The 24,783-nt window shown below is 41.1% G+C and overlaps 1 protein-coding gene across 2 annotated transcripts in view; it reads right to left on the reverse strand.

Moving 5' to 3' along the window:
• Window positions 1-19,502, reverse strand: part of LOC139477141 (uncharacterized) — a 37,092-nt gene extending 17,590 nt beyond the window's left edge. For both annotated transcript variants that reach the window (XR_011654140.1, XM_071259695.1), the window contains exons 1-8: window positions 19,415-19,502; window positions 19,026-19,232; window positions 17,379-17,545; window positions 16,220-16,323; window positions 13,528-13,586; window positions 9,533-9,702; window positions 2,066-2,208; window positions 631-701 (exon numbers count right to left, since the gene is read on the reverse strand). Coding sequence is in view for 1 of the 2 variants with exons in the window: in XM_071259695.1 (XP_071115796.1) it covers window positions 631-701; window positions 2,066-2,208; window positions 9,533-9,702; window positions 13,528-13,586; window positions 16,220-16,323; window positions 17,379-17,545; window positions 19,026-19,216 (905 nt within the window). In the remaining variant the exon portion in view is untranslated. The remainder of the gene's footprint in view (window positions 1-630; window positions 702-2,065; window positions 2,209-9,532; window positions 9,703-13,527; window positions 13,587-16,219; window positions 16,324-17,378; window positions 17,546-19,025; window positions 19,233-19,414) is intronic.
• Between the last annotated feature and the right edge of the window lie 5,281 nt (window positions 19,503-24,783).

Consider the following 24,783-nt stretch of genomic DNA (forward strand, 5'->3'; position numbering starts at 1 on the left):
TAAACAGTTGTGTACCATCAACCTGGGTAAGGGCCTCTCTACATAAAGAAGCATACAAAGTTTACTACTACTATTTCCGCAATTACCATAACACAAGATGCACAGTAAAGCAGTTCGCATATAAAGGGAAGTAACTGCGTGCTGTATTGGATCGCATTGTTTAAGTATAAGGGTTTTTAGATTTTTTTTCAAAATGGAAATAAAAACAAAACGTGCAGTAGACTTTCTGATGATGTGGGCGGTGCCTGAGAACCAAGATTATTATTTTTTTTAACCTTATTGTAGCAATATTATAAGCTCTAACTAACCAGACGACCAAATGAAACAGATGAGAATGCCATCTACATACTGACAGTACACAGACATCTGCCAGCCACTATTCTGGACAGAAACTGTCTCTTTGCAGCAAAGTCAGTCAATTTTGGAGTTAATAACTAGGTTGTTATGAACTAAAGTTCCAGACAGGAAAACATTTTACTGACCTCAGGCTTCAAACTTCAGTGTCTGAAACCACTGGTGCCAGCATGCCCCATTATACAGTAGCATCAACAGGTGGTGCATGTTCCATGACTCATGCCCAAACTCTGTCTTTACTTAGGATCATGAAGACGTTTTAAACAATCAACTTACAACTTCACATCTTTCCGAACTAGTCTTGATTCTCTTGGGTTAAACTCGGCAATCATTTCATCAAACTCTTCCTATTAAACAAAAAATAAAGGAAATCATGACATGGTTTTAACGTAAAGGTTGTTGGAAAAAGGATCACACATGCATAGGTCAAACATGCCAATTCCCGAATTAAGATTGTCATTTTAGATGTCAACATTGTAAACTTCTAAAAGACATAGGAAAACGATGGTGGCCTAACCAACAGAACCCATTCACAAAACAAACATTACTGGGACCATGGCAACACACAATGAAACATAGAAGTATTCTCCCAGGCATCACACAGTCACTTGCTTCATGTAGCCAACAGCATCAGCAACTGTCCACACACATGGACATACAAGCCAGCCAGCAGGGGTACAGCTTTGTCACCTGCCATCTTGATTATACAGGCAAAGAACCAACTTGCCAAAAAAGCAATCACAGCAATCACTTCATAAATGATACAGTAGAAGTGTCAAGAAAGTCAAGCGCTGCAATCACTTGGTGCAAGTGTTTGTTTGATTTGTTTGTTTGTTGTTTAACGTTGCACTCAGCAATATTCCAGCTATATGAATACGGTTAATAAATAATCAAGTCTGGGCCAGACAATCCAGTAATACACATCATGAGCATCGATCCACGCAATTGGGATACCATGAAATGCATCAACCAAGTCAGCCAGCCTGACCACCCAATCCCATTAGTCGTCGCTTGCGACAAGCAGTCACCTTTTACGGCAAGCATGGGTTACTGAAGACCTATTCTACCCAGATTTTCACGGGTCTTGGACAATGCCTGTACGCTACAAAGTATAGCCTGTCTGACACATCTGTCCAGCAGTCAGAATTCTATTTTTTAATGATTATTGCCACAGTCTGCAATATTCCAGCTACAGGACAGTGGTCTGTATATAATTAAGTCTGGACCAGAAAATCTAGTGATTGACACCATGAGCATTGTTCCATGCAGTTGGGATACAATGACATGCACTCAATCAAGACTCTGGGTCTGACCACCTAATTAATTTAGCTGCCTTTCACAACAAGCATAGGTTGCTGGGCCCTATATTCTTACCCAGAATTCCCACAGGTAGCCCTGAGAGTATAACTTGTATGGACCATGTAAACTGTATTAATATTTATATTCTGTGTCTTTTTCTGGCATATAGAAGATGTGGTTTCGATAAAGACAGGGTTGATTTACAGATTTAAACCCTTATATGTGATCTTTAAGTATGTTCACTTGCTTGATAAAGGTACTCTCATCTGTACTCAAACGTCACACTGCAGCTACAAGAAATTGAAACCCGCAAGTCACCACTCATTTGTGCCCCGTTATCAACAGTATGTGACTTCGCCGCATGTGGAGACATAAAGACTACCGTTCCAACTGCCCATTGCCGTCTACATACCTCTTTAAGAGTGTTCGTAATGTTTCCCACAAAAACCTCATGTTGCCGCCCACCAGGGACCCCTTTCCTGATTAACTTCTTGTGAGCACCTTGTTTCTCCTGTTGATTATCTTGTCTTTTTGGTGGGATGTCACGCATTTGGGCTAATGGATAGATAAATAGAAAATAGATATCATAACTTCCTTGGGTAAAAAGAATTTATATCACAGGTTTGTTGTAATGAACAGCATATATATATATATATATACACATGTCAAAGTACTTAACTGTCTTAGCCAAAACACGGGCCCTACATTCATAAATGCAATGTGAAACTCCCTGATCGTTTTTTCACTTTTATCATCATGCTTATCTTGGGCATAGACTTACTTCTTGACTAGGGCAAAGCCAGCTTAAAAGTACCCCTATTTTTATGTTTATTCAGAAAAAAGTAGAAACCATGTCATAAGCTTTTCTCCAAAACTTCCAATATAAAATTAATATAATATAATTTGATACAGATCCAAATTCACAACGTTTTATGATATCTGTCAATGCTTTTTTTCTGTTAGCATGAGATTCAGTGACTGTATGATTATACATTACTTGCAGCAGAAAAACATATTTTCACAAACAAGCATATTTTATCATATAACTGAATGTCATTTATTTACAACACAAATAATTGTTTGGACTGAAGAAATTTATCTGATAAACATACTTCATATACTCTTTAAAAGAGTGAAAGTATTGTTTATATAATAATCCATTCCTTGCAAATTGGTGCATCATATTGATAGCCTTTCACACAATCGGCTGATGGGCCCCGGATGACAAACTCTGTATAAATTTCTCTTGGTCTCATTTGGCTTAGCAAATCTTCCTGCAGCCTCCTCCTTCACTATTTCCTAACTGCCATACATGTTATTCACACAGTTAATATTAAGATCACTGATTACTTTCAAGCAACTTCATCTAGTTAGAAGACCGGTCATTTATTATAAGGGTGGTGGGTGAGTCAGAAGGAATCGGGGAGGGTCATGAAAAATGGACATTTTACAACAAAACGTAAAGTGCTTTTGCATTTTGTCTTTTGGGGGAGGGTGTTAGAAATGAACAAGGACCTGGGGAGGGCAATCCATAAATTTGTAGAATTTTCCTATTCGGAATATTCTATAAGTAATACGTTACCACTGTTATACCAAGGTTGTTGTATCCCACAACTGCTCTTATAGCGAAATCTACCACAGAGATCTCAATTACCTCATGCAGCACGTGCGTAGCCACCTGAGCTGCCATGTGACACCCTACACTCTTGTCTCTTGCGAGAGCAAATGCTCAGGGGACGGACGGGCGGGCATCAGCCAAGTGGTAACGTATTACTTATGATATATTCCGAATAGGAAAATTCTACAAATTACATTAAGTAATACGTTACCACTGTTATACCGAGGCTGACTACCACAGTAGGCGGTGGGGAGCACCTACAACCCGAACCTGACTGCTTGTGTTCCTTCCGTCCAGCGGAAGTAAACAACAAGGCGGAAGCACTCGATGTGCATGCTCCTAGCTAAGCGTTACCCTATAGGAATACCAAAGCACTGTCAAGCGCATACCGTAAGGCTCAATCGTCTTTGCCAAACGATTGGTGACTCCAAACGGCCTCACTGGATAGGTATTTCATCGCCGCATCGGATGAGAACACAGTATCTGTGGGAGCTAAATCTTAGATGAGGTCAACAGTCATTCGGACCGTATATCCCAGAGCAAGCCTACTTCAAGTATGCATTAGGCGCGTGACCTAATTCCAATATTTGTAACCGTGCATTACAAGGTTTGAATACACGACAGACAATTACATACACAATTGTCAAAATACAAATAAGGACAAAACACACAAAAAGCCGCCCTCACCTGTGGTGTGAGTGCGCTGGTTTGCGGGACCCCCACTCCTGTACCCACAGCAGTGGGAACATTTGAGTCGACCCAGATTGACCACCGTGCAAGGTCTGACGCCTGAGGAGTTCGGGATTGCGCTGGGCACACCCCTTAGATGACTGCTTGTGCCGCGATCAGCCGCCCAAGACGGTGCACACCCTCCACGTTTTCATCAGAAACCTTTCTGAGGTAATGATTGGCAAAAACCGAGTCAGAACGCCAGTAACAACCTCTCAATATTCTGTGAACAGAGACATTGGAGTGTAGGGCAAAAGTTGCCGCTAGCGCCCTGATCTCGTGTGGGTTTGACCCTGCAACCGGTAACCCCCGAGACCGGTACACCAGATTGATGACAGAACGAAGCCATAACACAATCGAGTTGCGAGTTATGTCAGCAGTCTGATTAGGGTTACACAATATGAACAACGCCCTTGTCTGCGTTCATTCGAGGCCTTAAGATAATACTTAAGGGCCCTTACCGGACACAGTGATCTGTCCTCGGTATCAGCAGGATGTAAGATTTCCTTGAGTGATCTTACACTGAATTCTCTCTCCGTTTGGCCAAATTTCTGATTCTTAGCGACGAAGCCCATGAGCAGGTCCAGGCGGACCGCTCCTTCGTCGCCCCTATTGAATCGTACTTTAGTGACATCAAGTGCATGAATCTCAGATACAAGTGCCGCCGTGGCAAAGGAGAGGAGAAATGCTGTTTTCCAAGTCACATGCCGAAATGAAGCACTACTCAAGGGTTCATACGGAGCTTCCGTAAGTGATTTCAACACTAAGGAAAGATCCCAGGCCGGTGCCCGAAGGCGTGCATTATACACCTTCTGGGTAGAATCACTATGCATACTAACATATGCCCGAGACGCCTGACGAGAAAAACCTTTACTCCTCAGACAACATGCATCCACACGTGCGGACTGAACTGCCCTGCGTTTGGATGAAGTTGACGGGTGTGAGGATGGATCAGTAGATCCGGTCTCACAGGCAGTGGAATTGGCGACTGCGTGACCTTGGCCAGCTCGTCGGGTTACCACGATCTGTTCGGCCACATGGGCGCGATCAGCAACATTTGACAGCGAACTCCTCGGAGCCGGCTTAGAATGAGTGGTATTAACGCCATCGGCATGTAAGCATAAGCGTCCATGCCTGTCCAGTCTAACGCGAGAGCATCATGATCAATGGCCCTTGGGTCTGGGACTGGTGATACAAACAACAGGAGTTGATTGTTGAATCTGGTTGCAAACAGGTCGACCATCGGACAACCCAGACGTTCGCACAGCCACTGAAACACTACTGGATTAAGCATCCACTCCGTGGGTCTCGGATCCCGAAGCCTCGACAGAGCGTCTGCCAGTACGTTCCGCACACCGGGAATGTGACAGGCGCGTACCTGGCATGGGATACTGTCCACCAGAGCGTAAAACTCGAACGTGAGATCGAGTAGTGAGTGACTGTGGGTTCCCCCCAGTTTGTTCACCTAAAACGTTACCGTCGTGTTGTCAGTCCCCAGCCTGAGCCAGGCGTCGACGAGACGATGCTTCCAGTGATTGACTGCGTTGATCACTGCCTTGAACTTGAGGCAATTGATGTGAAGACCTAGTTCGTCTACGCACCACAGCCCCAAGCTCCCCTCCCCCTCTAGATGGGCGCCCCAACCCACTAGAGAGGCGTCTGTATACAGGTTCAACGTGGCCTGGAAGGGCCGCATAAAGACTCCTGATAACACGGTCGGAGCCAATCTAGGAGGGCGACGGACGCAGTGTTCTCCTCCTGTGCTAATAACTGGATTAGAAACAGTTGCAGCGGGCAGAGTTGGAGACAACCCCGTTCGGTGCAGTGCCGGGCTGACACAAGCAGCCCTAACAGCTATGAACCGTCTGTTGCACCGCTAAGACTTTGGCAATCATCACCTGAATCTTGTGCCACCGGTCTGGGGGGGACAAAAAGGCGATGGGTCACCGTGTCGAACCGACCTCCGATGAACTTCAAGTTCTGTGAGGGGGTTAACTCGCTCTTGGGGAGATTGACAATCCACCCCCATTGCTCCAAGAGCTGAAGTGGGAAATCGAGTTGACGAGACAGCCTGTCCGTCATCCGATTCGCCACTAGCGAGTCGTCCAGGTACACAAAGTACCTGCCGCACATCTTGTGGAGGAACCCCACTATGGGGGTGGTTAACCAGGTGAACAGCCAGGGAGCGGACGATAGGCCGAAAGGAAATGCTACCCTCTCGTAATGCCTGCCTGACTTAAGGTTGTGAAACATTCCGAGTTCGGCAATGTCCTTCTTGGGAACGAGAAATATCCTGGAGTTTTTTTAAAAGCCCGGTGTTATTTCTGGTAGGGCTATCTCCCGTACCGCCCTCTTCTCCACCAACCTGCCGATGGCATCGCCCAGGATGGGAAGATCGGTTTCCGAATAGAAACCTACCAACGGGGCAACGGTGAGTAGCGGATCCGCTTTGAGATCTAGGTGATAGCCGTACCGGATCGTGTTGACCACCCACGGGTCGTCGAATTCTGGTTCCCAGTTCTCCCAGTAAGTCTGGAGTCTGGCTCCGACCGGGGAAGGAGAGGCGTGCCTGACAGGCTGTGGCAGGCACAACTGTCTAGGGCCGAGTGACACGGGTTCGCCTACGGGCCAACCGAAGTTGACACTGTCGACATACGAACCCCTCCAGTGAGAGTCACCTGGAGCAGCGCTTGCCGTCCCTAGATGGCTTGGGCTTCCCCCAGTTCCCCTTCCTCCCACGAAAGGGCTGCTGATTGCCCTTACCGGAGCCTTTAGGGCAGGGTTTCTTCCCAGAGGAAGAAGGACCCGACCCCTTCGACCTGCCGGCCGCAGCATCCTGGGGGGCACTCTGCTTAGGGGCAGCACCCAGGCGTCTATGCAGGGACCCAACAAGATCAAGTGTGTGCCGAGAGGCCACGGCAGACGAAGCAGCCTGTTGTTCTTTCAGAACCCCAGGGATCTTGTTATTGAAAAGGGTCTGCGCAGACCAAGGCTGCGGAAGGAGCACTTCCTTGTTGGCAGCGTCCAACCCTGAGGCAGCAAGATACGCTTGGCGCCTCATAAAATGGCACGTGCCGGAAATATAGGCCGAAGCCCCGGCAACGTACTCCAGGGAAGCATTAAAACTGAGCAAGCAGTTGTAAATGCGCTGGTCTCGGTCCGTGGGAGAACCTTCGACCAGACTGGCCGCTGCAGCCAAGTACGTGTCTCCGTGAGACATGGCAAGCATGGAGTGCTGAGCGAGGGTGTCCAGCTGCTGCAAGGTAGCCTTCGTTACCGTAGCAGCCGGTGGGGCACGGACACCCAACCGCTCAACATGGGCCTCCGTGGTAGGACCAGCCTCGGGAAAGGCAAGGTCATGAACCCTTTCTCCATGACGGGGGAGGCAACGACCGGAGGCCGCCGCAAAGGCTTTCTCCAAGGAAGGCTTGATCCTGCGCGGCATGGTTGATGCGGGGAAAGCCTTGTCAGAAGACTCCTCGAATACCTCGGCGGAACCCACAGAGCCGTTGATTCCCCGCGGTACCAGCAGGAGCTTAGGCATGTCCTCAAAGAGATCATAAACCCTGCACCGCGGGCAACCATCGTGGGGATCCCGAGAAAACAGGAATTTACGGCACACCAGGAGTTGCGGGGGTAGAGGGGGTGGAGGACGGCGAGACATCCATGTCAGACATTGTTTTCACTATGAACAAAGAGTAAAACATGATTACAACACACGCATCACAAATATTCACAAACGAGCATTTTCACAAGAAAATAAACGAGCAATGCGAATATAGAACATACACATATAGCATATAGAGAGATAAGTGATGTAAACCCCCAAGACACACTAGAACAGGGGAACATAAGACGCAACGTGCATACGAGACACCCCACAAGTATATAGAAAAAAAGGGCGGGAAAATATTTTCCTTTTGGCGGGAAAAATATTTCCAAGTGTAGTTACAGCAAACGCCCCATAAAAGCACAGTATGTTGAGATAATAAACAGTAATAAATATCACCGAATGGTTGGAGAAACAGGAACGCTTCAGAGCAGTCTTTATTGTACGTCTTGCTGGAGCAAGCGAGGAGACAAGTGTGAAGGGTGTCACATGGCAGCTACGTGGCTACGCACGTGCTGCATGAGGTAATTGAGATCTCTGTGGTAGATTTCGCTATCAGAGCAGTTGTGGGAGACAACAGCCTCGGTATAACAGTGGTAACGTATTACTTAATGTGATATGACAGGCATTAGGGTTATTATTTTCTGTAGATTAGTGCATCCTAAACCTCTGGCCCCCTGCCCCCTGTAATAAATGACTGGTCAGCCATAGCGCAAGCATATATCTTCAGTATTAACCACATCTCATCAATCTACACATATCCATCAGCTGATAAATAATACATCTTGCCATTGTCATTAACCATCTGTAATCAGCCAGGAAAGAAAAGCATGTTACAAATTTTGCAGAGTACAGAGATGACAAATATCAAACAACGGTAGGCTGGCCCACTTTTTGTTTCTTCCATCAGATCTTTGCGCTGCTTACATTTTTACAAGTCGGAGATCGAGTATAATATTAGACTTGAATTATTATACGTCATTTATAGTACCCAAATGAGTCTAAACAAAAACTAAAATGCGAATTACATTTGGGAAACACATTGCGGGCTTAGCAATAAGTGGAGTCTTTTTACACTTTAAATGCAAAAATAAAATCAAGAAAATGGTTTACCTCAAAATAAAACATTTTGCCTATACACAAGTGTACAACGCAACCAAGTATCATAGACACAATTTCCACATCTCGAAAAATGAGCTCCATCAAAGAATATCATAACTTTCAAACATACACGCCAATGTGGGTATCAACAATATGCCTTCTGAGGTATTACACTTCAACTGTGGTTCTATGCCGATAGGGTATCAACAATCCATTTGGGGTATTACACTTTGATTGACATGTCATATGCAGATCTGTGGTTAAACTGGTTATACATGACCTGATTAAATAAGGCTGAATTCTCAATCACTGTAACTGATCTCTTGACTCTTTAAGATGTTCTTGCACTTTGGTCAGTACAAAATCAGTAAAATATGATATGACATGGCATTGGGTATTGTTCACCAGGTTGATGGATATCACTATGGAATATTAGCCAGCTGATCCGTCAGCCTTAGCCATCAGTCTATGTACCAGGCTTCCATGCCACCAGTTACATGGTGCTTTGTGGTGTTAAAAACTGGGGGTTCCTGAGGCTACAGCAAAATTAGCTTTGTAATGTATAAACCCATCAAGTCCTTAAAACATTAGGATAAAAACAAGGAGGCCTTGATCTTAACTCTGAATTTCAAACACTGCTTTGTTTAATGGATTGCCATATATTGTGAATATTTTTCAAGTAAAATAGGCGTATATTTACATAAAATTACAGCTACTGTAGACATGGTAAAGACCTCTGACTTTGGAAGAAGAGTTGACTGACATGTGAAACTTCTGGCTAAGGCGACGAACACCTGGCAAAATGACGAAGGTTTAGGTACGTTTGTTGGCCAGGAGACTATCATTCTCCTCCTCTGTCTCTTCCACTAACGAGTTCCGGTGTTCCTTGTTCTTGTTCTTACCCTCATCGGCAATGCGTACATCGAGATAAGACAACTTCTCGAGGGACGACAGGGCTCCCTGCTTCGTTTTGAAGCGCACAAATATCCAGCTGTTGAACACAGAACGTGGTTAATGCATGGAAACCTGTGAACTGATTGACAGCTTCCAGAAGTGCTTGACAGCTTTGAGAAATGATGGCCAGTTTCAGCAAGTGATTGCAGGGTAATGGTAGACTGATTGAACAGCAAGAAAGAAAGGCAATACATTTTTGCAAAATAGGTTTATAGATCCACTGATCCTAAAGAACAAAAAGTGGAAAAGACAAATCAGAAAATTCTATTTGTCTGTATTGTTATCAGGTTGTGATTGCATTAACATGGGACACTGAAGAGTGGCACACATGCCAACATATTCAACTTCTATATGAACCAAAAAATCAATTAAACATGGTGAAATAGTTTTTATTATTATTTTGTTCACACCTTCTAACAAAATTTTGAACAAAAATATCTGTAAATCAAGAATCGTATTGCTTAACGAACAGGATAAAGATTCATTTCAGCAACGATTATCAGGCTCAAAGGGGATTGCAAGAAGCCACGAGAAAGTTAATATGTAAGCCAGATATGTATATTCACAAAGTGCTATTGACATTTTCAAGTCTCAAAACATGCAAAGAACTCAGAAAGGTGGATGATGATGCTGCTGTCTTCATCAGATGTGTGGGATAAATGCCATCACTGGCCACTGTACATGCTGATTGACGTGGTGACGTAAAAGTACATAGAAAACATTCCAGCACAGTCAGAGTGCATAAAGCCATGCAGGTTTCCATAACAAAATACACGGAATAACAAACTAATTTCTTACCTTCACCCAATCTCATTAAAATCAGTTCTAAGTTCTCGCTGCCGCTAAACAAAGATCTGAGGACATCCCATTACCGGTCACGTCAGAACGACCTTTCGCGAACTTTGACCGACCAATTGAGTGACCAATCTGAAGGAAGCTTTCTCGTGCTTTACGGCACTCGTTTCAACCTGGCGACTACCATTTCAGACTACCCATGAAAAATATGTTAACACAGTTCTCGATTAAAATTTTGAAAACTGAACAAACAGACATTCCGGAATGTCTAATATATGGTTGGGATTGTATGGCAGTGCTTGCCACGTACTGTGCAACGCCTCCTCCGTTCAAATGATTATCCTATGGAAGCGAGAGACAAAGGATAATTTTGACGGAATCAGTCGTACGGGCCGTAACTGTCGTTCGGAATACAGAATATCTTCCATCATGATGTTGTTTTTTTGTTAATTTGTTTAACACCACAATATTCCAGCTATATGACCGTGGTCTGTAAATAATCAAGTCTGGACCAGACAATTCAGTGATCGACATCATGAACCTTGACCCACACAATTGGAATCCGATGACATGCATCAACCAAGTTAGCGAGTCTGACCACCCGATCCCTTACGACAAGCATAGTTTAGGGCAAGAATGGGTTGGTGAAGATCTATTCCTCCCCGGATCTTCACGGGTGTGACCAGCAGTTGGTGTTGTCAGTGTACAACACTCCCAACACTGGCTCATGTAGGTACTGGTCCAACCAGTAGCCACTGAAGCCACCCATTCCCAGCATCCTTCAACCTGGTGTAATGAGGACATGCTCATCCTAGAGCTGGAACTACCCAGCACACAACATTTGAAGCTTAAATATGGTCATCAGTGTGAAACTACATGCTGTGTTTACTTGTTTGTTGGTTGCGTTACGCAGCATCAGCAATATCTCAGCTATATCACAGCAACCTCTAAATAATTGTGTCAGGACCAGAAAAATCAGTGGTCAATATGAGCAACGTCCAATCAGAGTATGAAACACAATCAACCAAGTCACGGAGTCTGACAGTATGATCCACTTAAGTCCCCTGTTACCACAAACAATAGAGCACATAGGACCTACTGGTGCTCTGAACCCCATGCCTGCCTGCAAGGTTAAACCACATGCAGTGCACTTCTGACAGGTCTCCAGCCATGCTTCATGCTACATGCTACACACAGGTTTTCATTCCAAAGCATCAAAACTGTAACAAACAAATGCTAGAATTGATGTCATGCAAGCATGATGTATCTATAAGATGCTTGCCCCGATACATTAAAAGGCACCCCTGGATCCACGTTAATTAAGATACTAACCTATGAGTGACTTCACATCATAGATCACAAGCCTTGGCATGTTGCAAGTAGGATATTCGATCTATTACCCGTAATCATTTGTTTTTGACAACATCAAGGAACGGGTGGGTTTCCAAGACTCCAGTGAGGACATCAACTCTATCTAATTATCACACACAACCAACTCACAATCACATACAACCGACTCACTATCACATACAACCGACTCAATATCACACACAACCGACTCACTATCACATACAACCAACTCACTATCACACACAACCGACTCATTATCACATACAACCAACTCAATATCACATACAACCGACTCAATATCACATACAACCAAATCAATATCACATACAACCGACTCACTATCACATACAACCGACTCATTATCACATACAACTAACTCAATATCACATACAACTGACTCAATATCACACACAACTAACTCAATATCACATACAACCAAATCAATATCACATACAACTGACTCAATATCACATACAACCAAATCAATATCACATACAACCAACTCAATATCACATACAACCAACTCAATATCACACACAACCAAATCAATATCACATACAACTAACTCAATATCACATACAACCAACTCAATATCACATACAACTAACTCAAAATCACATACAACCGTCTCAATATCAGATACAACTAACTCAATATCACATACAACTAACTCAATATCACATACAACCAAATCAATATCACATACAACTGACTCAATATCACATACAACCAAATCAATATCACATACAACCAACTCAATATCACATACAACCAACTCAATATCACACACAACCAAATCAATATCACATACAACTAACTCAATATCACATACAACCAACTCAATATCACATACAACTAACTCAATATCACATACAACCATCTCAATATCAGATACAACTAACTCAATATCACATACAACTAACTCAATATCACATACAACCAACTCTATATCACATACAACCAACTCACTATCACATACAACCGACTCACTATCACATACAACAGACTCAATATCACATACAACCGACTCTATATCACATACAACCAACTCTATATCACACACAACCAACTCACTATCACATACAACCGACTCACTATCACACACAACCGACTCACTATCACATACAACCAACTCACTATCACATACAACCACTCACTATCACATACAACCAAATCAATCTCACACATAATGGACTCAATATCACATACAACCGATTCACTATCACATACAACCGACTCAATATCACATACAACCAACTCAATACTAGGGGTCACTATAGGTCTGGAAATCACTATTGTGATAACTATTGATATTGAAAGAAACTATTGCAATGAACCGAATCAATATCACACACAACTGAATCAATATCACATACAACCGACTCAATATCACATACAACCAACTCAATACTAGGGGTCACTATAGGTCTGGAAATCACTATTGTGATAACTATTGATATTGAAAGAAACTATTGCAATCAACCGAATCAATATCACACACAACTGAATCAATATCACATACAACCGAATCAATATCACATACAAACGACTGATGTCATGACCAGTGGATCACGTCATCTTTGATTACTAGCAACAATGTTTTTGAAAAGATATCACAAACAATGAAAACAAAGAATGAAACATGAAATGAAATAATAATAAAGCTCAGTTTGAGTACTGTACACAACCAATACAGCTCCTACTTCCTACCACCTACTTGGGTGTGATGTTGACCTCGCCCACCTCCCCGGCTTCACTGAACCACTCTACGATGTCCTGCAACACAAGCATGTAGAAGGGCAACATTCTCAATGACGACTTACTACCCAAACATAGGGTGAAACAATGTGTTGATACATGATTACTGCACGTCTAACCATCACTAATACTGCTTCCTGTTCAAACTGGAAACAAAACATATTTTGTTCAAAATTTGATTTTTTTTATAAAAGTACCTATCCTTATTTTAATAAAAGAGACTGTGCAAAGCCAAAACATTAGTGATAACTGAACACCAAGAATTAGGAAATGTGTTATTCCAATTTGGGATTTTTCCTGACAGTCTGATACTAGTTAAAGGGGCACTGATCTAACGCAATTCCCCGGGACTGGTTGTTGCCTTTGTTATTGTTTTTTCCCAGTGAGTACCCGGATGTAGAGCAGAAATCTAGACTAGCTCGCGACCTCTGTTGCGCCATTCGTAAGCGCATTAGTCACTTTTATGGATACCGGTAGTAATAAGAGCGTATGGTCACATTGATCAACAAAATGAAATACAGTTTTCGAGATAATAAGGAAATGTAGGCATCTTTGTGGGTAGCATCGGTAATGGTGACGAAGTTTTGATAAGTCACTTGCTTGGTAATTTTGCGATTTTCGTTTACACTATTTTGACTTGCAACACAAAGTATATATTTCACCTGAGCATTGCTTTTTTTTATAGTGTGTATATTTTTTTACTGTCAAAATGTGTAACATATTTATTAAACGTCTAAATATTCAGTTATTTTACAAAGTGACTGAAAAACATTTCCATCTGTATTATTATGATAACGAATTCCAAACATTTTGATGTTTAATGTCATCACCAAGAGACTGAAAATGTTACGTTGAAAAGTACATTTCTATGTTGTTTGGCTTCTAATCCTACATAATAATCTGCTGTGATGTTTGTAGGCCCTTTTGATCGTCTTAATCAATCTGGACAGATTTTTTAGTCAAAATGACTGAAATATTTACACATTTTAAAAATTGCCTGAGAGAATCACATTTTACAAATTGACGGTAATCTATACACGCTTACAAAGGAAATGACCTGTGAAAACAACGTCTATCGCGCATTGAAGAATTTCCCAACCAAGACGTAGGAAAACAAGAACGAATCGGTTCAAATGAAGGAAAACAAAATGCAAATACCACAATTACAACTTACCAAATTAATGTGTATAAATAGGCGGCTTCCTTATTCGAGGAATGTATCCGTGAATATCCACACAAAGGAATAATATCCCAATCGTCTGCAGCAATACAAAATAACTTATTCGATGTCACGTGTCTCTGTAACTATCAAATATTCTAAAAGATATATATCGTTTCGAGCGTCAAGTCTCAAGGGTCGGCTGAGAAAGGCCACGTGACAACTATTTTCATTACGTCGACGGTTCCTAATAAATCCATTGAGTTTGATAACAATGAGCAACCAATCAACGTATTATCAGTTAACCCTTTGAACAAATTGTATGTTGTTTTTACATCGGCACTTCACGCCATGATATGAGTGTATTCCCTTTGTTTTAGTAAACCTAGACATGTAAACACTCACTTTTGACATATCCACTGTGCAAGATAACAGTGATTAATCGATCAACGTATTTTCTGTTAATCCTTTGATGACTAGGAACGATCCGTTGATTTACAAAAAAAAAGTAAATCAACTGATCATTCATCTCTTGCTGGGCTGCCACGTGCATATTACATAACCTCACTTCAAACCTGGATTTAGATTGAATAATTACCCCAGACACAATAAATGCCAAATGAGAACCTTTGTCAGGTAATCTAAGTGGTGCTACCACTAATTGTACCTGTAATAAATTCATTAACTGAGCATCAAGTGAATGACGACAAATACACAAGTGTAGGGTTATACGAGAAAACGTGTATGACAACAAGGGAGTAGTAATCGTATTACACAATCCGAAATCCGAAAATGCTTTCACTGCATGGATACTATACCATCTGGGGTATTTCAAAATGACGACTTCCGATGAGCTCCGCCGTTCTTTTTGTCTGTTTGTTTAGGCTGAAGAAATTATTTAACGTGCGCCCTTTGTCAAATCTTTATAGATCACAGTTAACCAATCAGTGTTTATGCAAAAATGCGTAAAACAAATATTGCCTCCAGCCTCCAAGTTTATTTAGCTGTCCTTGCAGACGGTAGCCCAGTCTCTGGTCACGCTCAGTTGCGTTGCGTATCATCCGGGTACTCACGGGGGAAAAAACAATAACAAAGGCAACAACCAGTCCGGGGAATGGCGTTAGATCAGTGCCCCTTTAAACTCAGGAAAGACTAGTGGCATTTTCTTGTGGATCAACAGGACAACAGAAGTTTTTTAAAACACAATCTAAGTAAAATATGACTCATTTACAACCTTCCTAAAACACAAAATACAAATGAACCGTACATTAGAGACTAATGGCAAATATTGATAGGCAAACTTCTTGATCAGTTGATTTGATAAGTAAACTTGGTCAAAAGAAGTAGAGAGTTTGAGTCTGTATAGTGTTCAGAAGGCGAAAATAATCTTGAGGTGGCAATTTCACTACTTGCTACTATCAATTTCAAGCAATTCAGCATGTCTGGTGCTATTTTAAGGAGAATGTTGTACAACTCTGTTCTCTGTACATACTTCTTTATCATTGCTGACTGCCTTTTCACTTCTGTAGCATACAGTGTAGAGTCCACGGCCATTGGGGATCAGTTTCCTGCCATCTTCGTTGTTGTGTGATGAACCTGCAGAAACACAACACAGCATCATAAGGGTATATCCTTATCCTACAAGCATGCAGGAAAACTGAAACACTTGACGTCTTCACTACACTGTACGTAGTTGTAAGGTGACATTAACCGCTTTCATATCAGAGTTCAGCCTCTCTATACTGAATGACAAAAACTCTTTCAAAATTTTCAGTAAAATGAAATTCCCCCAAAGAGTAATTTGCTCACATCTGAACTACATTAACCCTTTTATCCTGACAAGACAGACATCAAACATGACATAACCATGAACAAACATGACATACTCATATCCCCCGCCAATATGAAATGTCCTGTTGTGGGCAAGGCATTTGCCCCTATGTCAAAGTTGTCAAAAACCCACCTATTACCACTAGACCTATCTATGTGACAAGTTTGGTGAAGAAATATTGAACGATTTTCAAGATCTGCTCCGCAAACGATCACTACCGCCATTTTCAGTCAATCTCAAAGTCGTTGTTATGGAAACTCAATGAATAATTTTTTTTAAATTCCAAAACTATCAAAAGGCGTATCCGAGGCCTGTTTCCATTTTTTAATCCAGAATAGTATTGGAAGACGGCAGGAATTTGTTTTTTACACAAATATGTATCCCAACCATACTTAGCAAGTAGATAAGAAACAAGTCAGGTTGAAAACGTCTCCAATCACCCCTTGTCGCTAGGTAGTCAGCCTTCTAGAAACTGTCCCATCCAGAAACCAAGCCCTTCTGGAAAGCTCAACTCACTGCTGTTAACTGCAGGTCAAATCCATCCATGACAGAACTTGATATTTTTAACAAGTATTTCAATCATTTACTGCCACGGCGAATGACTATCAATATGTTTACACTAGAACTACTACACATAACATATTCACGTGAGGGACACACAGTCCAGTGCTGACAGCATGAACAATGGTATGATCATAGCACACATGCAGCCAGTTCACACCTTGTAACCTGGTAACCCACCGATCCTCATATGCATCTCTCATGACAAGCACAAGCTGCGGAGACCTATTCTGGCACCACAGGGCATGATTATACTGACCATTTCTGTTTGCAAATCTGTTTCCCTTTGATATGTTGGAGGAATGTCCCTTCTGTAAACTTCCCTGTATATTTCCCTGTGCCTTCTTAGCGGACAGAGACATGTACGTGTTCGGGTCACCCACACCAAACAATCTGTAGGCCATGTCCTTGTCAGAGTACTCAAGTCTGAAATGTCAACAAATATTTAATGATATATCCACATGATCATAAATACGATATACTAAATAATCAAAATGTGCTTGCAGTTAATGCCAAATCTTCGCACTTGTTAATGATAATGTCCTTAAAAACCTCATACTTATAATTAGGATAAAGTCAACCAAATTATGTCACAGATACACTTATCAATATGCACACACATTCCATGGAGGTGAGAGAACTCTGTTTCTTGCCAGTCAGCAAAAATGACAAACCAACAGATTGACTTCAATCTGATTTCACCCGATTCCATTTTGCATACTTGGTCAGGACATTGTAGGCATGCCTCCAAAGACATTACCTAATATCAACGCAAATTTGCATGCCTCTGAAATGTCAAAGGCATATATACAAAGGGAAACATCTCCCGACTACAGAATGTGAACTAAGATTAGCAGCCTGTGTCATAATAAAGGTCATGGTCATTACAGTAGCTTGCAGACACGTGCATCTTTCGTGTTCATCCTTCTCAAATTTCACTCAAAAAGATATGCTACACTTCTTTGCTCACAGACTCGAATGAAGATTATCTTTAGACGATTGACTCGATAGTAATGTGGATTGCTATTAACAATATTTCTGACAGAAATGCATTCTTCGTGTTTTAGAAGAGTTGATTTGAATCACAATGTTTAACAAAATGAATGTCAGTGTTTGAATGTGCAGCAGATTATTTATTTGAAGGAGGCCCTCCCTTGTCCAGTATGTTCAGAGACTACACTGATTTTATCTAGTCAGGACTAGCTGTATATTATTTCAATCGTAGCTCACAATCATCTGTCCTAGCCCACAATCATTTTGTGCAAGTGGATGGCGATGGTAGGATGAACTTAAGATCATGGTTTTTTGGATTTACAATAAGTGTAGCTATAAGATAGTTTCATGCAAGTGCGCCCAGGAAGAAAGCACTTAGGAAGAGACGGTTGTACAGTGCTAGCCCACCGAGATACCACGCCACAGTCTTACACGGATACCACGTTCTGACACATTATTCTGACTCCGACCCAACCAGTCCTTGTTGTAGCCACTTAATGCTGAGAGCCACACAAGGTACCTACTAGTACCATCTTTTAACTACTTATGGTATTGACGTGATCTGGGATTATACCAACGACCTTCCACTCTCCAGGCAGACGCTTTATCCAGTAAACCCCGGAGGCGGTCCAACTTTCATTGGGATTCCCCTGACATTCCATGGTGGTCAAAGTTGTCTACCTTGGCGGGCGTGACTTATTGTTTTACATTCTTGGGAAATGAATTCAAAAGAAACTAGTCCTTTCAGCCAATCAGATTGTCGTAATTACTAAGAACACACAATAAATGTAATTATCATGTCACAATATCAAATAACACATTATTATGATTAGAATTTACAAGGCTTAATTATCATTGATAAGACACTGGTCACAGGAAACTTAGCATGCAGGGATGGAGAACTTTTATTCACCTCGCATATTCAGGTATAGCCTCAACAAAGTCCTTGTAATTGTCAAATCCATAATTCTCAATAAAGAGTTTCTTGTTGGTAAGATTACGGTAGTCTTTCCTGAAGTCACTGACAAGGACACCCCCTATCTTGGACAGAAGTACAGCTCTGACATTCTTCTTCACATCTTCGGGAATATTGCCGGCTGCCATGATGTGGCACAAGATTCTGAAAATTGAAAAAGTGAAGGAGTTCAAATTTAAAGTCACGTCAGTAGTGTTGCATAGATGATGGAGCACAAAGCTTTAAACCTTTCCGGTAAATTATTCTTTTAATTTTCTTATCTTTTCATCATGTTCTGTTCCTTTAATATTTTTTTAAAAGGTTACTAATCTCTGGCTTCTTCTCACCTGTCTTACACTGCCCACTAGGCCTACAGGGCTCACTAGCTGCCTTGAGTCGATTTGCTCAGTAACGCAACTGACCATGACAAGAGACTGGGCTACCGTCTGTAAGGACAGCTATATAAACTTTGAGGCAATATCTGTTTTACGCATTTATGAACACTGATTGGTTAACCGTGATCTATGAAGATTTTGACAAATGGCGCATGTTAATTCATTTCTTCAGCCTAAAGAAACAGACAAAAAGAATGGTGGAAGCACATCAGATGTCGTTATTTGGAAATACCCCTGATCATGCTGATGGTTATATAGTAATAACAATAAAAAACAGTATCCCTCTAGTGAAAGCATTTTCAGATTTCAGAGTGCGTGAATAATATGATTGCTATCTCTTGTTATCATCCATGTTTCCTGGTAGAACAAAATTAACACAAATCAGTAATGGCTTAGTATCTCCTGGTTTGTGTTAATTTTGTTTCTCCAATATCTGCCTCAATTATCTCAAAAATTTGGGGCCATTTTCACTCAAATTTGGGGCCACTTTCTCCAAATTGTCTGGTGCCATTTTTGCACTGGGACATTTTCTTCTGCACCAGACGGAAATTGCTTTTCTTGCATGTAAAAAATACACACTGTAACAGGTATATTTCCTTCTTAAAGGGGCACTGATCTAACGCCATTCCCCGGACTGGTTGTTGCCTTTGTTATTGTTTTTTCCCCCGTGAGTACCCGGATGATACGCACCGCAACTGAGCGTGACCAGAGACTGGGCTACCGTCTGCAAGGACAGCTAAATAAACTTGGAGGCTGGAGGCAATATTTGTTTTACGCATTTTTGCATAAACACTGATTGGTTAACTGTGATCTATAAAGATTCGACAAAGGGCGCATATTAAATAATTTCTTCAGCCTAAACAAACAGACAAAAAGAACGGCGGAGCTCATCGGAAGTCGTCATTTGGAAATACACCAGATGGTTATAGTTTAATACTAAAAAAAATATCCATGCAGTGAAAGCATTTTCGGATTTCGGATTGCGTCGATAATACGATTACTATTCCCTTGTTGTCATCCACGTTTTCTCGTATAACCCTACACTTGTGTATTTGTCGTCATTCACTTGATGCTCAGTTAATGAATTTATCACAGGTACAATTAGCGGTAGCACCACTTAGATTACCTGACAAAGGTTCTCATTTGGCATTTATTGTGTCTGGGGTAATTATTCAATCTAAATCCAGGTTTGAAGTGAGGTTATGTAATATGCACGTGGCAGCCCAGCAAGAGATGAATGATCAGTTGATTTACTTTTTTTTGTAAATCAACGGATCGTTCCTAGTCATCAAAGGATTAACAGAAAATACGTTGATTGATTAATCACTGTTATCTTGCATATATGTCAAAAGAGAGTGTTTACATGTCTAGGTTTACTAAAACAAAGGGAATACACTCATATCATGGCGTGAAGTGCCGATGTAAAAACAACATACAATTTGTTCAAAGGGTTAACTGATAATACGTTGATTGGTTGCTCATTGTTATCAAACTCAATGGATCTTTTAGGAACCATCGACGTAATGAAAATAGTTGTCACGTGGCCTTTCTCAGCCGACCCTTGTGACTTGACACCCGAAACGATATATATCTTTTAGAATATTTGATAGTTACAGAGACACGTGACATCGAATAAGTTATTTTGTATGGCTGCAGACGATTGGGATATTATTCCTTTGTGTGGATATTCACGGATACATTCCTCGAATAAGGAAGCCGCCTATTTATACACATAAATTTGGTAAGCTGTAATTATGGTATTTGCATTTTGTTTTCCTTCATTTGAACCGATTCGTTCTTGTTTTTCTACGTCTTGGTTGGGAAATTCTTCAATGCACGATAGACGTTGTTTTCACAGGTCATTTCCTTTGTAAGCGAGTATAGATTACCGTCAATTTGTAAATGTGATTCTCTCAGGCAATTTATAAAATGTGTAAATATTTCAGTCATTTTGACTAAAAAATATGTCCAGATTGATTAAGACGATCAAAAGGGCCTACAAACATCACAACAGATTATTATGTAGGATTAGAATCCAAACAACATAGAAATGTACTTTCCAACGTAACATTTTCAGTCTCTTGGTGATGACATTAAACATCAAAATGTTTGGAATTCGTTATCATAATAATACAGATGGAAATGTTTTTCAGTCACTTTGTAAAATAACTGAATATTTAGTCGTTTAATAAATATGTTACACATTTTGACAGTAAAAAAATATACACACTATAAAAAAAACAATGCTCAGGTGAAATATTTACTTTGTGTTGCAAGTCAAAATAGTGTAAACGAAAATCGCAAAATTACCAAGCAAGTGACTTATCAAAACTTCGTCACCATTACCGATGCTTCCCACAAAGATGCCTACATTTCCTTATTATCTCATTTTGTTGATCAATGTGACCATAAGCTCTTATTACTACCGGTATCCATAAAAGTGACTAATGCGCTTACGAATGGCGCAACAGAGGTCGCGAGCTAGTCCTGATTTCTGCTTTACATCCGGGTACTCACTGGGAAAAAACAATAACTAAGGCAACAACCAGTCCCGGGGAATTGCGTTAGATCAGTGCCCCTTTACTGTGATTAGGTGGAGGAATTGTGTATCTGTTGGTTTTTGTATGCACAAAGGTTGTTTACAAAATGGGACACGTGCATTCACTTTTTACACAAAATCACGTCCGTGTCATCCTCTCCAATGAGATCATCTCTAACGTGAACTGTAACTTTTTGTAAGTCGATGTCGTGACACATATTTATCCCGAAAGTATGATTTTTCCCAAATGTAGAACATGATTAAGGTTGTCAATTATTGTCCTGCAATATAGAAACGTATTAGCGCCTTAGTGGATCGAAATACCTTTTGAAACATGAAATGACGTGCAATAATATTCCAAATAAACACTCGTCTCTGCTTAGGTCAATCCGTTGACATGTGTGTATGGAGTTTCGCGGGCAATATTACTTGTCTCCCTTGGATTGGCAGTTATCTTCCCCTTCTTGTTGCCCTGCCATAGACTGTGCGCCAGTCTTCAATTATATTAATAGAAACTGTCTCGCATAGATACCATGTCAGATAATGACATATGCACACGAAGTCATTATATTTAGAGAAGATCCATTGTCTGGTTAGATTGAGCACATTCGTTAGCATACTAGATATTTGTTAGTACAGTGAAATCTGTCAAAACAGTACTCTGACTAATCTGTATCTCTGACACTACAGAGGTGTTGTTTCGTGTCTCCACACATAATAACCTTTATTGTACACTTCTCATGTCGACAGTGAAGCTTTTCAATTCCAGCCAGGAAGAGGTTTTCTGAAGCCACCCTGAAAAACCCATCACGGCAGCTTTGAAACCATCGTTCTTCAACGTTCAACTGGCTGTCACTAATATACAAACGGCCTCAAAATACCAAATACTCTTGCGATGAACTATTCAAACAATGTACTACATAGACCAGATCACTTCGTTATGTCCCAAAGTTGAAAGTTAGTCAGGCTTAGAACTTTTTGAACAGCCCTCGTACCATGAAGCATGGATGACAACAAGGCAGCAGTTATTGTTGTGTAATGTACATTTAGGTAATGTACATTTACTATTTAGTAAATCAACCGAATTAACCGAATTAAGAAAATAACGTAACATAAATAATACGTATTTGCTGTATACTAGAGAGTAGACAATTGTACATACCCTTTGGGTTGATTGTTCTTTTTACAGCGTCCGCTTTACAATAATCATGCAAAGTGTGGGATGGGACACAACCCCCAAAAGAGTAGCTTTGTTTAATAAGGAAGTGCTATCCCAAATATAAATGTTGTTACATTAGATCACTTTCTAAATGGTATTGTGTATTCGTAACTTTCGGCCATGGGTGCCCTGCCAATTTACGTTTGTCAGAATGGTACACAAAGTACGTGATCTAGACTACCAGTTGTCGGACTTTCATTTTTGTGGAAGCCTTGGTGGCTGAGTGGGAAAAATGTACTAGAATCTGTGCTTTACTGAGGAAGTGTTATCGCAAGAATAACATTTGTTAAATAACCATGCAATGGAAAAATGAGGTTTCATTTTACGGTTTCAAAGCTGTCAAACGACATGTTTATTTTTAATATCATAAGTCCATGAATATGATAGATCAGTCATCTCAACATCCACACACTCAGAAATCCGAACACTTTTTTCATTGAAGGGATATCTTTTTATGAAACTATAACCATGATATGATAAGGGGCTTTTTCCAAATAAGGCACCAGATGAGGCTCTAGCTTTCCATTTGTCTGTTTGTTTACATTGAATGAATACATTTACAGGTGCAATTGTAAAATCAGAATGCTATAGTTATGCCGTAACAATCCATTTGCCGTTTAGGGACAGTCCATTATATATTCTTGGGCCCCCAAATTCTTGAAAAAAAATAGTTATGCTTCAGACTGTTGGAAAAAAATGCATGCCACGACTATTACATTCTTGAAAAAGACACTATATACACACAATATACACTGATCAGATGTAGATAGCCTGGTCCGCTGTTGCTTCTTCCCTGGTCATGTATTGCTTCTTCCCTGGTCATGTATTGCTTCTTCCCTGGCCCGTTTCTTCAAAGTACTGGCAGTGGGACCAGGCATCTTTAAGGAAGTCCCAACAACTATGGAACATTTCCCTTTTGTTCGATTCTTAGAGAATGTGAACTCATCAAGTAATACTTGTGGGACTCCTCTCTGAGACTCAATGTATTGAACTCCGCGTATACTAGCCATGGTGGTGGTACCGTACTGTTGTTGTTGTTGTTGTTGTTGTTGTTGTTGTTGTTGTTGTTTTAGGTGTTTTTAGATTGCAAGACGGAAAATCCTTGTCATAGTGACCGAGTGTGAGGCGTGAGATGGCTTTTGGTGGGTCTTGGGTTGTCTTTTGTATAGCCATCTGCCGATCTTACTTGCGTCTCACTGGGTTCGCCATGTTTGGTTTATGGAGGGTTTAATTTTGCTTTTATCTCTAGTTTACGGAGGAAAAAGGCTGTATCTTCGCTTTGTCTAGAGTTAGCTTCGTCAGTGTGTCTGCTTTTTCATTTCCATGAACCAGCAGTGTTGTTGATAGGATTCTTAGATCCATCAGTGTATATGTGGGTCCCGGTGCCTCAGGTACTTTGAATTTTAGTGATAGCTACTGATCGTAGTAGAGTTGGGTTTTCTTTTTGTAGTGACTTCTGATGTTAAGAAGCGTCAATTTAAGGAGATTTTAAATTCTAGAGACTTTCGAATTCTGGTCACAATTGTGACTTCGGATGAGTTCACGTACTGATATCCCAGATGG

This window comes from Haliotis cracherodii, unplaced genomic scaffold (assembly GCF_022045235.1).
Source record: "Haliotis cracherodii isolate W230 unplaced genomic scaffold, xgHalCrac1.p SCAF_1, whole genome shotgun sequence".
Classification (NCBI taxonomy): domain Eukaryota; kingdom Metazoa; phylum Mollusca; class Gastropoda; order Lepetellida; family Haliotidae; genus Haliotis; species Haliotis cracherodii.